Raw genomic sequence first — 12,637 nt, 5'->3', positions numbered from 1 at the left:
CAATGCAAAGTAGCACTGAATAGGGATGGCTTGGAAGCCTGCCTTGTGCCTAGTTTCTGAAGCTACAATATAAATTTGACCTTTTTTTTTTTTTTTTTTTAATACCGGGGCCACAGGCACATATATTACCATGAGCTAAATTGAAGTGTAAATATTGAAATTATCTACTTCTCTGCATATGTAAACCTACTTATGCTGTATAAATCAGGTCTCTTCTAATCAGCTTTGTCATTGCCTTAATGCAAATTAAGAAAGTTTTCTCTGTAATGACTTGCTTGTTAGCAATTTAGGCTGGAAGAACCCAAAAAGACAGGAAAACCATAGTCAAGATAGTCACTGTTGATATAAACAACTGCGCTGCAGTCACTGCACTACCTTTTAAGTACTAGTAACACGTTGACTTGCCAGGTTAAAGAATTTGAAGCAGGCACAATATCAAATTTATGCTGTAGTGTATTCCAATTTGACTGTCTTTCTCATGTAACTTCACCTTTCATCTATATCCTACCCTTTGACATGACCATTATCAGAACAAGGGGTTTTAGGCATCAGCACTGCCTCTGAGTATGGGGAAGGAAGAGAATACAGAGGAACTAGTTTTGTTTGTATGAGGACTCTGGATTCTCTTGAAGGAACATAGCACCCTGCTGAAGAATACCACTTAACCACTACCTCCAAAGAGCAACATTTCTTTACTCCAGGAGCAGCTTTGTTAGGAAAAATAAGAAGGAATCTCTGACTTAACCACACTATGCAAGACAGAATGTGCTCGGTACATGAGAAAGTTCAGGGCAGCTCATCCAAGAGCTACAGGACTCTAATGTTAGACACTTCCCATGGTTCTGCTGAGAGACACTCAGTGTCCTTATGAGATAGGCCACTTATGAGACCAAACAACAAAAAAAATTTTGCATGTTGAAAATTGAAAAGATGGTGCTGCTCAAAAGTTTTTAAGCTTTGTCTCTCTCAGTGACTTCCATAGGCCCATCTTCCCTGAATTTTTTTCTTAAGCAGTTCACAGTTTCATTTCTTCTGCGTGACAGACAATCTAACGTACTCATGTACGCCAACAACTTTTCCACTTCAGGTAATATCTACAGGTCCCCCAGCAACAATGCATTGTTGTGCCAGCTGCATACAGCTGAAGCTTGGAACGCAGGCTATATTCACTCCTGTTGGTCCTCAGGAGCAGTGAAACTACTTATGATACGTTCTTTGTGATACCAGGCAAAGAGTCATTAAGAATAGTAACAACCATATACAGGAAAAAGTTGACGTACCTGACTGGTGTTAGGGCCTCCAGCTAAAAAGCACTCCTCTGAAAGCAACCCTAATTCATCCAGAAGATGCTCTCCTAGAGACTAGCCCTTAAACGAGCCCAGGGAGGGGTAGACCCAGGGTTCTCACTTTCTGGTCATGTGGGAAGCACAGGTGAATTGCTTGGGCCAGCCATCCCCTTCACCAGGTGCTCAATCATCAGTTCAGCCCAAGACATAACAGTTCCCTTACAACTCCCTTCGAGAATCACTTTTATCAGTCCTTAAACAAGACACATGAGAAGCATCTCTTCAGCTTTTGTAGCAGGTTTAAGTAGAATTTTTTATTATTATTTTTTTGTTGTTTTATTTTTTTCGTTTCTGGGCAGAGAAATCCTTGTGCTGCTGCTATGAGGAATCTAATATTTGCATTGTTGATGCCACAAGAACTCTGGAGTAAAAATTAATAAAAATGAGCTTGCTGTGTTTTAGTTCTTGGCAAATGTCCTGTGGTTAAGGATGTTGGCTGTACACTATCCCCAGCTTATATGCAAGCCCCAGAATACATACCAGAGGAAGGGGGGGAGGTGTCTGGGGCCATTTCCAGGACTCTGGCCTAGAGAAGAAAACTTGACATATACAGATAAATTCCTACAGCCAATCTATACATTTCTTCCAGGAGTTGAATTTAGAGACTGTTTCTAAAGTAGAAGAAAATGAATATTCTCTGTCTGGTGAGTAGAACCACCTGAACTTTTACTCCTATTAACTGGCTCTGGGCTCAGCTTCACAAATAATCAGTAAGCCTTGCGAGTCACACACCATTCAGTAACTCATGAGGATTAGAAGGATGAATAAACCACATCCCATCGATGCCTTTGTCACATTCCAGAATGACTTTATTCATTCAGATGTTACTGAGACAAAAATGCCCTCTACGGATTCAGTTGGTTTGCCATCCATTGTCCATCCTACAGTATACGCAATTAATTCCAGTTGCACTTCATCCAGTGCAAGGATTGGGGTGCTCCCTCTTACCTACCTCTCAGGTAGGTAAGAAACAAATACAGGTGTTTATGAGCAAATAAAATATGATTAGCAGGTGCAGCTGCAGTCCTTTCTGTCTCAGTGGTAAAGCCTGAGTCGTAGACTGCAGAGGCAGCTGAATCTGGAATCACCAAGTAACGTGCTGCTGATGTTAGTGATAACGATGAAGAAGTGGAATATGCATTCTAGGAACACTTTCAGTGATCAATTGAGTGTGGACATGAAGCTCTTATCATCTCATAAACCAACAGTGTTAACAGCAGTTGATTACACCGTGACCTTTGCTTTGCTAAGCAACAAAAAGCATTTGCTTGAATGTGAATTAGGGAATGGAAGAGGGTGGAAGAGCTGAATCCCAACCCACTTGTGTCAGAAGCACCTTTATTTCAGAGAGCTCTACAGCAAACACCACGAAGGCTCTCTCTTATCTTTATTTCGCCTACATTTTGTCTCTCTTATCTTTATTTCACCTACGTGTTGTCTTAATAGAGGAAAAAGTCATTGGTGTTTTCTCCTCTGTGGTCCCAGAACAATGTTATTTTTCATTGCATTTCTGTTCCTATAAAAATAAATCCCAGTTTTAATCACAAGTAATTGAAACAGGACAGTACAAGAAGCCAGTCCCCATTTACTCATAATTTTCTTAGACCTGTGGTGAGGATCTACAGCTATAATGATTTTGTGCTAGGTATATGTATCTCTAGGCATGCACTAATCTGATCAGGGTAGACTAGACACACCAAGCTATAAGCAGAAATCACTTGTCCTGCCCTCAGTTGTCACACAGCCAGAAGACTCCCACTTTGCTACTAGAAGTACCAAAGTGAATAATGCTTGGGAATCAAGTTCCATGAAAACCACGCTTTCTTCAATGCACAGTGGTCATCACAGTCTTTGAGCAGGGGAACCCTTGGGAAAGGAGCTTCAGATCTCTTTTACCCAGTTGTAGAACAATCACTGCTGCCTACTCTAAGGGAATGGCAAGGGCTGGATACAGAGCATCTCTGGTCTAAGCAGAGCATCAAGAAAACAGACCTCAGGCAGCAGGTAAAAAACTGACCTCCACCTTGGAACAGTGCAAAAACCATTTGTGCAGCTGCTCTGAAGTGAGCTGGTTGAAAAACACAATCACATTCATTATTCTGCAGCTGCATTGTCTGACTCATCCCACTGCAGATGCTCTGAGGCAACAGCTCAGGTTAAAACTTTCCCAACTCAATTTTTATTCCCCAGAGAAGTTCACATCTAATACAGCAGGAGAGCAGTAGGAGCCATTACTGCCACTGTCTTTGTTGGAGGCAAGTGAAAGGGAACCTGCAAAGAGGAAAAAAAACAAATGAGGCACAGCTGATCTAAGGGCTTTTTTCTCATATTGCCTTTTACTTTTTACCATGTCACACACTGACTTTCTCACATCAGTGTAGTTAGTACTAGCGCAGCACCTTTGGGCACTGCATCCCTGAAATCAAGCATGCCAACAGCATTTCCTCCTTGTTCTCTCTTTTCCCACAGAAGTTCACAGAAAACTGCCACATAGCCATGGCTTAATGGACATCTCCATGCAGTGGGTTTTCATAAAATCAGAGAATCGTAGCATCACCAAGGTTGGAAAAGACAAAATATCATCCAGTCCAACCATCCACCTACCACCAATAGTACTCACTAAACCACGTCCCTCAGCACAACATCTAAATATTCCTTGAATACCTCCAGTGTCGATGACTCCACCACCTCCCTGGGCAGCCTGTTTCAGCACCTGGCCACTCTTTGAGAAAAGTAGTATTTCCTAACATCCAGTCTGAATGTATGTCTTCCTGGAGTGCCTGCTCTTAATCTTGATCACCCTGTACCCAAGATGTCAGACTTTCTCCTGTGCTTTCATACACAGATGCCATCTAACCATACATAGCTTTTAGCTGCAAGATAATTTCTCCCCTCATGTCCCATGCTATTTTATTTCTGAAGAATGTTTTCCCAGACCAAACATCCTTGCATTTAAATAGATGGGGTGACCCAAATACTATTGTGTATGAATATTTGAGGGTGAAGTACAAACTCCAGCACAGTGATTTTTACAGGACAACTTAAATCAATATAATCTTTCTCAGCAGTAATTTCTGTAAAGCCTATATTCTATAGCATCCTATCCCATTAGTCATTGGGCTCACTTTTGCTCTATGTGTTGATGCAGTACGTTGTTAAACAGCTGAACCTTTTGCTATGCTGCACTCTGTATTGCACTGATTTCCTTCTGGTATAAAGTGTAGCCTGGAAATTCTCCACTGTAGATTTTTGTAATGAATATTTTGCAGTAAGCCACTTGATACTAATGATACTAATTTTACTTGCACAACTCTTTTTATAACCTTTACTCAAAAAATAATTGGGAACATTTACAATGGTAATTGAAGTGTTTACTAACTGCTGGCCTTCTTGTAAGATTAAATGGAATACAGCACTGCAATTCAGAACATTTTCCAGCCTTTCATAGGAAAAAAAAAAATTGTGAGAGTTGAAGCCAACATTTTTTGCAGTACACCCCCAGAATATTCATTATTGCAGACTATTTACTGCAGAACAGCAATGATTTAAACAGAGAATATAGTCAAAATCTGAAGTCTAAACCTAATTTAAAGTGTAAATGATGTGCATGAGTACAAATGTATTATCTGTTGTCAGCAAATCATACATAATTGAAACACTAATGTTTCCATAGTTTTAAGCAACATCATGTGAGTCAAAAATTAGATTTGATTCCTCATATTATGGATGTAAAAAGTAAAATCATGGTTTGACTACATCCCACCTAGTGCTAGTTGCCTTTCTCAGATTCATTGTTTGCTCTTTAGCCACTGTCTGCTCTCTCACTAATGGATTCTAAAAATTTCTCCAAAGGTGTTGGAGATCTGAGCAGCTGCCTGTAGATAATGTTGACTAATGGAGGGCTCCCAAGTTAGACTAAGCTAACTACCAAAAAGTGAAGCAGGGAGAAACCTCATTTTGTCAGTGATAATCTTTTTTTGTCATTCCAGAACAAGGGATTGGAAACAGTTTGACTTTGTTATAACTGAAAAAAAAACAAAAAAACAAAAAAACAACAAAAAAACAAACAAACAAACAAACAAAAAAAAACCCACCAAATTTCCAGGCAAATAAACAGCTTTATGTAGACTGTGATTCTTACTATTTCTATTAGCCAGCTTGCCATGAAGATGGAGGAGGTCTAAGAGTATAATCAATCTTCATGCCATTACAGGAGCTGCTTATCTGGCATGAGTGTTAAATCAGGTCCAGTTAAATCAGTCCTGGCCCTGTTGGCAGAGCCCTACCATCAGTTGGTACCTGAGCAGCCAGCTTTGTGCAGGATATGCATTTCACAAGTGATGCAAAGCCAGTTTGGTCAGGACTGTGTTGCACCCGGTGCATGACTGCCAAAGAGGTAGCAATGGTGCCCAGCCTCTGCTGTGTGTAAAATAGGTAAATGTTTAGTAGCAACATCAGTAAGGCTTCAGATTGGTGCTGATATGTATACAGTCAAACTCACTGAAAAAGAGAGGAAGTGTTCCTTTCCTACATCATATCCAGTGTCCACACATCATTCTGCTATCAGGGAGCATGATTTTATTAACATAATTCTAATGATCTCTATTGCTATGATGGAAAGTGGGTTCAAGCAGGAGATAAACGTTCAGAAGTATGAAGCAATGAAGAAATGACATTTTTGGTATCCTCCCCCACATACAAGAGCAGGGCATGTGCTGGTATCAGCCCGTTTGCCAAAAGAGCTTGTATTCCCTAGAGAAGCAGCATAGCATACATGGTCTGAACTGGGATCCAGTTAGTCCTCAAACACCCCTTGATTAAACCCCTTGATAAACATCACTAAAACACAGAAATGAATATTAAAAACAAAACAAAACAAAAACAGTAAAAAGTCTTTACCTTTGGCTTCAGCAGTAGGTAAGATTTATCAGTCCTGTGGGATCTTCCTCTACCTCAAGTCTGCTGGCAGCAAAATGCTGGCATTCATCTACCCTGTCACTTTGCAAATCCTGAGGGTGTTGGACCTGGAAAGAGAAGTGTCAGAGGGAGATTCCTGCACACCTCCACCAGAGATACAAACAAACAGAAAATTGAAGGAAATCTGCAAGAAACCAGCATGTATAGCCAGCCCAGAGCTACTATTCCTGGTAGAAATTAGATCCCGGAAGGCCCAGGTGAAAATCAGAGATAATCCCTGTACGTGCTTTTAACTGGGACAAGATGAAAATGAGAAAGCCCTTGCATGAGCTCTGCTCCCCGCCAGTACCCAGCTATGCAAAGCTTCCCCTACAAACAGCCCTTCCAGCCACTCTGGCAGAAGCAGGGCACTATTTTGGCCCCAGCACGCAGATGCACTGCCCTTGTGTTTCCCATCTGGGTGCCCCAGGCCGGCTGTTGGGCTGTGGGCCTGCTGAGGGCTGCAGCCCGCCCCAGACCCAGCCCATGGCAGTTGGATCCCAGCAGGGAGGGGGGGTGGGCACCCACAGCTATTCTGGTAGCTGTGAGCCCTGCCTGAGTCATGTGAGCCGCGGGGCCCAGAAACGCACTGGGCTGGATTGGCCCAGTGACCAACTGAGATATTTTGGTTGTCTCAACGCCTCCCAGGCAGAGATTTATTGTCTTAGGAAACCTTCGCGAAGTAATCCCCGGGTGCTGACCTGATCTTCAGCTGTGAGAGTGTGAAAAGAGGACAGAAAGGGGCTGCTGACCGGCGTGCGGTGTGGTCTGAACTTATTGGAGTCTGAAACACACACAAGAGAGGATAAAGATATCTGCTTTTGCCCCGAGCCATGCGCTGGCAGGCAGCGAGGATCTATTACTTGAGCTGCCTGAGGAGCAAAGAGGGCCGAGGGCGACGGCTGAGCAGACAGAAAGTGCCACTTGTTGGGATTGTCATCTAGCTCCCTCATCTGTCACCTGATGGCCAGCCAAGCAAGTGCTCAGCACAGCCGTGGACCATTCATTCATCCCTGCACAAGCAACGGAGGCGAGAAAAGTAAGCATCTTATTACAGCTGTTATGACATTCAGCAGTTTTTTCTATAAAGGAATGCACTGAATTCACTACAAATCTGCTAACTCTTCCCCTATGCCAGGCAAGAGACTGTGGGTTCTTTTTGGTTGGGCTTTTCTCTAGCAGCTGGAGATCTGGTGGGCATTCATACAATGGCTGTTGATTAAGGCGTCTGTTTCACTGTCTGATTGTATTTTTACTTTAGTAACTTAGTTAAGCAGAAAACATTGCATTACCTACAATGAGCTACTTTCTGTCCTACTGCAAAGCACACTGCACCTCTGTGCTCTCCCAGTACCAGACCCTGAGATCAGAGGGCTTTCTATGTGATATTTTGCTGAAAGTGAAGGAAAATGAGTTTCCTGCCCACAAGTCATTGTTGGCATGCTCCAGTGACTATTTCCGAGCCATGTTCAAAAGTTACACTCAAGAGTCTAAAGCCAGTGTGATTCAGCTGCAAGTTGTCTCACCCACTGGTCTCCAGCATGTCCTGGATTTCATTTACACATCCTTGCTGCCTCTTTCCTTTGAAAGCCTGGAGGAGACCTTGGAAGCTGCGAGCTATTTGCAAGTGACTGATGCCATTAGCTTGTGCAATCAGTACTTGGTTAAAAACCTCTCCTTGGAGAACTGCTGCTTCTCTGCCAATGTTGCCAAGAGGTACTACCTGCCAGACGCCCTAGCTGCTGCAGAAAAATACATTGTCAACAACCTCTGGAAGCTGCTGGACATGGATTTGGCAGGACTGCTTGATCTGAATTTCAGGACTTTGCTAGCGGTGGTAGAATCACAAGATCTCCCTATGGTGAAGGAAACTAGGCTGTTGGATCTTCTGCTGCTGTGGCTGAAGCAGGATAAGTCCAGATTGATTCATGGAAGCAGCCTTTTGGAGCACATAAGATATGGTCTCATCCCTGTGGAAGACCTGAGGAAAATTTACACGCAGTCAGAAGTGCCCCTCACTGCAAATATCAAATGCCTGATCATTAAAGCAATAAACTACCATACATCAGTTTTCAGACAACCAATCCTGCAAGATAAGTCTACCACACTGAGGAACCAGAAAACTCGGATCATCCTGCTTGGGGGAGGGACAGTAAATGAGGGTCTCATCACTGAAGTGGTGGCTTTCGATGTTTACAACCACAAATGGAAAGCTCTCACACAGGTGTGTGATGGGGTGCAGAACCACAGTGTGTGTGTGGTGGGGAACTTCCTCTACGTCTTGGGGGGAGAAGTAGAGGGCGGCATTCCAGGTGACCCGAACAGTGACAAGATCTTATTGGTTACAAACAAGGTCCATCGCTATGATCCGAGGTTTAACACATGGACCCAAATCACGGGCATGTTGGAAAAGAGATGCCAATTTTCTTGCTGTGTCTTAGGCAACAATATTTTTGCCATTGGTGGACGGGGTGAGAATGGGTGTTTGCATTCATCTGTGGAAGTCTACAACATCAGCAGGGACAGATGGACGAAAGCCAGGGAATTGCCGTGCAAGATCCATGGCCATGCCAGTGCCACTTGCAAGAGTACTATATACATCTCAGGTGGCAAGTATGCAGAACCGGCCAGCACCAGCAAGGATTTATATTCTCTGAGTTCGCTTGAAGGGCAATGGATGAAACAAGCCCCCATGAGCATTGCTCGGTTTGGGCATCAGATGGCGACAATCAGAGAAGCCATATTCACATTTCTAGGTTTATATGAACCATTCTCTGAAATTGAAAGATATGACCCTGATCAAAACCAATGGACTCGTTTGAGGCCACTGATCTATGACCGATTTTGCTATGGTCTGGTGGTAGTAGAGGAAACAGCTCTTCTCATTGGGGGAAAGAAATGGCAAGACTCACGGGAAGTCCCAACACAAGATGTAGTTGGCTATGACATTGACAACGATAGTTGGGAGGAGATCTGCAAAGCCCCCCTGCCCTGGTGTGGGCTGCAGTGTGCAGTGCTGCAGCTGTCTGAGATGGCTGAGGAACAGGGCAGCGACACTCTGCAAAAGAAGCCGCCGAACTGCTGAGCCAAGGCATCATGGAATGACAGCCCTGGGAGATGAGCCAGTGGGGCAGCTCTGGAGAAGAAGAAAATTGTGATGACACTGGATGTGACAGAGTTGAGGTTCTGCTGTGATAAGCATGACACTGGGTGTAAACAGGCAAGGAAGACTGGCTGCAGCCTGGGAAAAGGTGCAGCAATTTGTAGAACTGAAAGCCAACCTCACTGGGGAAGGTGTAGCAAGTAGCACATGCGGAGGAGAGGAGCTCAAATCATAATCCTTGACTTTTTTTGAATACCTATAGAGCAATTAAGAGTTGCTGCAAGTCATATTTTTTCTAAGGTTAAAAAATATAATCCATCTTTTCTGTTTCCTTAATCGGCGTAATTTTCCCAGTTGGTAAGTGCTATTGAATTGCTATGGTATGGCTAAGCAAAGTGAAAGTGAGATGCATAAAGATGAGAAAATTGATGCCTGTAAGAACTAATAACAAGTAGTGCCAAAGAAAGGTATTATTTGATATGCTACATACTAGGCAGGAGTGCCCTAGCTGAACAGCATGAAATTACTGGACAGAAAGCGTGGATTTTTTGAAATGTAGCCTCAGTTATGGCCATATGCTAAAACAGTGCTTGTTTCATAAAAGCCATTTCTCTCTGGGCTGCCTTTGTTGTAGCATGCCTTTCAGGTGATTGTTTTGTATTATTTTGAAGAAACATTACTGGTACAGTACATTTCTTACGTATATCCAAGCCTTGCGTTAGGTTAGATGGCTGGAGCTGAATTGATATACATACTGCAAGACCCTATAAAATATGTTTCAGGAGTTGCTGAATGCCTAATGCCCTGATACCTCAATAGCATACACTGCTTTATCATACCTGATTGTAATGGTAAAATTGTTCCTTATTGAACTGATGCATGAGAGAACCCAGCAGTCAGACAGGTTTACTTTCATCAGAGAGTGCAAAGGGAAGGAAGGCAACAGAAGGCTCCCAACAGACTTAATTCTGAGTCTGCCTACAGCCTAGAAACCAACCAGCAACGATCCTACTTCCTTTTGGCCATGCTGGCAGAGTTTGCAGACACTGCATGATTGCTGGGGGACTTGAAGGCACACTGATCTGTGAAATGTGGGTAAAGTGGTCAGTTGCCATTGTTTTTGTATTCGGTGAACTGAAACTTGAATCAGAGATGTTCATTTAAAAGCTAAATTTATTGTACTTCATTTTACAGTGTTCCCTTTCTAGGCTGAGAGTTAATACAATAAAAATATATATAGAAGAACATTTAATAGTCTTAAAAGAAGGCAGCACAATGGATAGGACACATGTTCTTTGTCACTAGACTAGCTTAAAAAACTGCAATGTTTAATTTTCACCTTTAAAGCAATCAAGCTGACTTTACTAATGTAAAGTGCAGGCAGAATAGCTGTTGCATAGCAACAGATCTAAGTCTTCTGAACTGCCTTGGTTTTGACAAGGAATCAACTACACAATGTGCATATACATCCATCAGATATAAAGAGGTTTTTGTATGAATATATTTACTTTTGGTCCAGTAAAACAGTAGCAAGAGAATCTAAATGCTTGGAACAATAGCACAATCCATTTCAAGTCAAGCATTTTTAAAGAGAAATGTACAAAAACCTCACAAATTTAATATACAAGTCAGTACATGCAGTAAATAAATGTTCAGTTTATACAAACAATATTCTTCTAAATGGTACAAATATTACACTGGATCCAGAATTCTATACAAATGTTGTTAATATATGGTCCATATAGACGCGAATATATAGGATTACTGAAAATGGGTTACGGAAAGGCCACTCTTCTGTACAATTGTGCAAAATCTGCAAAACATTTGCAATCCAAATGCAATAAAGTAACAAGGAGGACAGAGAGAAAAAGATAAAGGAATAAATGCAAATAAAGTAACAAGACAGAGAGAGAGAACAAATAAATAAATCTGACTGTGCTTTCCGTCATCTCGTCGTGGATATAACTGCCAGGAAATACCAGAGCTTATGAAGTTTGAAGTACATTCACTGAGCTGTACAGGCAATAGTCTAAAGTTGGCTAAAAGTACAACTCGCTGTAGAAAGAATAAAGGCTGTGTCCTCTCACATGAGCATTATTAAGCTATGTCTTGAGTCTAACTTATGCAGCCAAACACTGAAAAGCAGCACAAATGCTTTGTCATGCTCTGATCACTTTTTGAAAACAAGACCATGAAGAGTAAATAGACGATATTTTACCTCTTGCTTCCCTATTCCAGACAGGTGCCTAAATCTAAGAAGATATTTCTGCTTAAATTTGCTGTGCTGTATGCAGCACATCTCAACTCTCAGGGAAGTTTAAAACCCTTCACTTGGCTTGTGAGCTCAGCAGAATCCAGAAACATTCAGAGGCAGAGCAGAGACATTTTGAGTTCTCAGTTGTTTTCAGGTCCTGTGCTTAGCTCTGCTCCTGTCATTCTTTCCCCCACGAGTACAATGCAGCCAAATTTCACAGCTCAGAAAACACGGAGGAGAGTACTTGAAAAATTGTATTCATTCCTTTTCTATTGTGGGAATCTTCAAAGCCTCTCATTTTGGGAGCGTTTTGTTGGGAACCTCTCCACTGGCTCTTTTTTGGGCAATAGAAATGCAGTTATTAAGGATGTTCAAAGTCTACTTTTTCTCTTTTGCAAAATCTGATCCCTTCAGTATGAAAGTAAATGACAATACCATGACTAATTTTTTTGAACAAATTATATCAACCAGATGTGATTGACTGGTAACACATGATTTTGTCTTAATTAGAATGCAGACCAATATCCCTTTGCACTGATAGTAAACCTTAGCAACAGGCTTTAAAAAAGTACATGGAAATAAAACCTAAATGTTTAATACTTAAATTCACATTAGTCATTATTGTGGGTAGATTTTATCCCTTTCGTGTTCAACAAAATGGAAACAGAATCACTGCATTACACATTTTCCCCTGTTATTTAAGAAAATTCCTAGAGTTTCTCATTAAATATAATTTCTTTTATTCTCCTGCCACCAAAATAGTACCTGCACTCCAAAAATGCAATACAATACTGGAATTATATAATAAAAAATATCACTGTAAAAGCAACCTTCAATAACAAAACCTTTAGCTTGTGGAACTTCCTCCATGAAGGCCACAGTCTTCCAAAAATGTTTTTAAATACTTCTAATAGTTAAAGATCATGTTCTTTATTTCACAGAAGGTAAACACAAGTGGAGCATTGCTAGTGTATAAAA

At 41.7% G+C, this 12,637-nt stretch overlaps 1 protein-coding gene across 1 annotated transcript; it reads left to right on the top strand.

Annotated features, from left to right (window-relative positions):
- Window positions 1-7,173: 7,173 nt before the first annotated feature.
- On the top strand, window positions 7,174-12,301 carry KLHL34 (kelch like family member 34). The gene has a single exon (XM_065741465.1). The coding sequence runs from the start codon at window positions 7,600-7,602 to the stop codon at window positions 9,385-9,387; it is 1,788 nt and encodes a 595-aa protein (XP_065597537.1). The 5' UTR covers window positions 7,174-7,599; the 3' UTR covers window positions 9,388-12,301.
- Window positions 12,302-12,637: the final 336 nt, after the last annotated feature.

Source organism: Cyrtonyx montezumae, unplaced genomic scaffold (genome assembly GCF_038088225.1).
Source record: "Cyrtonyx montezumae isolate F1298 unplaced genomic scaffold, pur_monq_1.0 scaffold_3, whole genome shotgun sequence".
Lineage (NCBI taxonomy): Eukaryota > Metazoa > Chordata > Aves > Galliformes > Odontophoridae > Cyrtonyx > Cyrtonyx montezumae.
This window is presented reverse-complemented; position numbering and strand designations above follow the sequence as displayed.

Bases quoted from the DNA above. Each gene is read 5' to 3' on its own strand.
- KLHL34 (XM_065741465.1), top strand. From the start codon at position 7,600: ATGAGCTACTTTCTGTCCTACTGCAAAGCACACTGCACCTCTGTGCTC.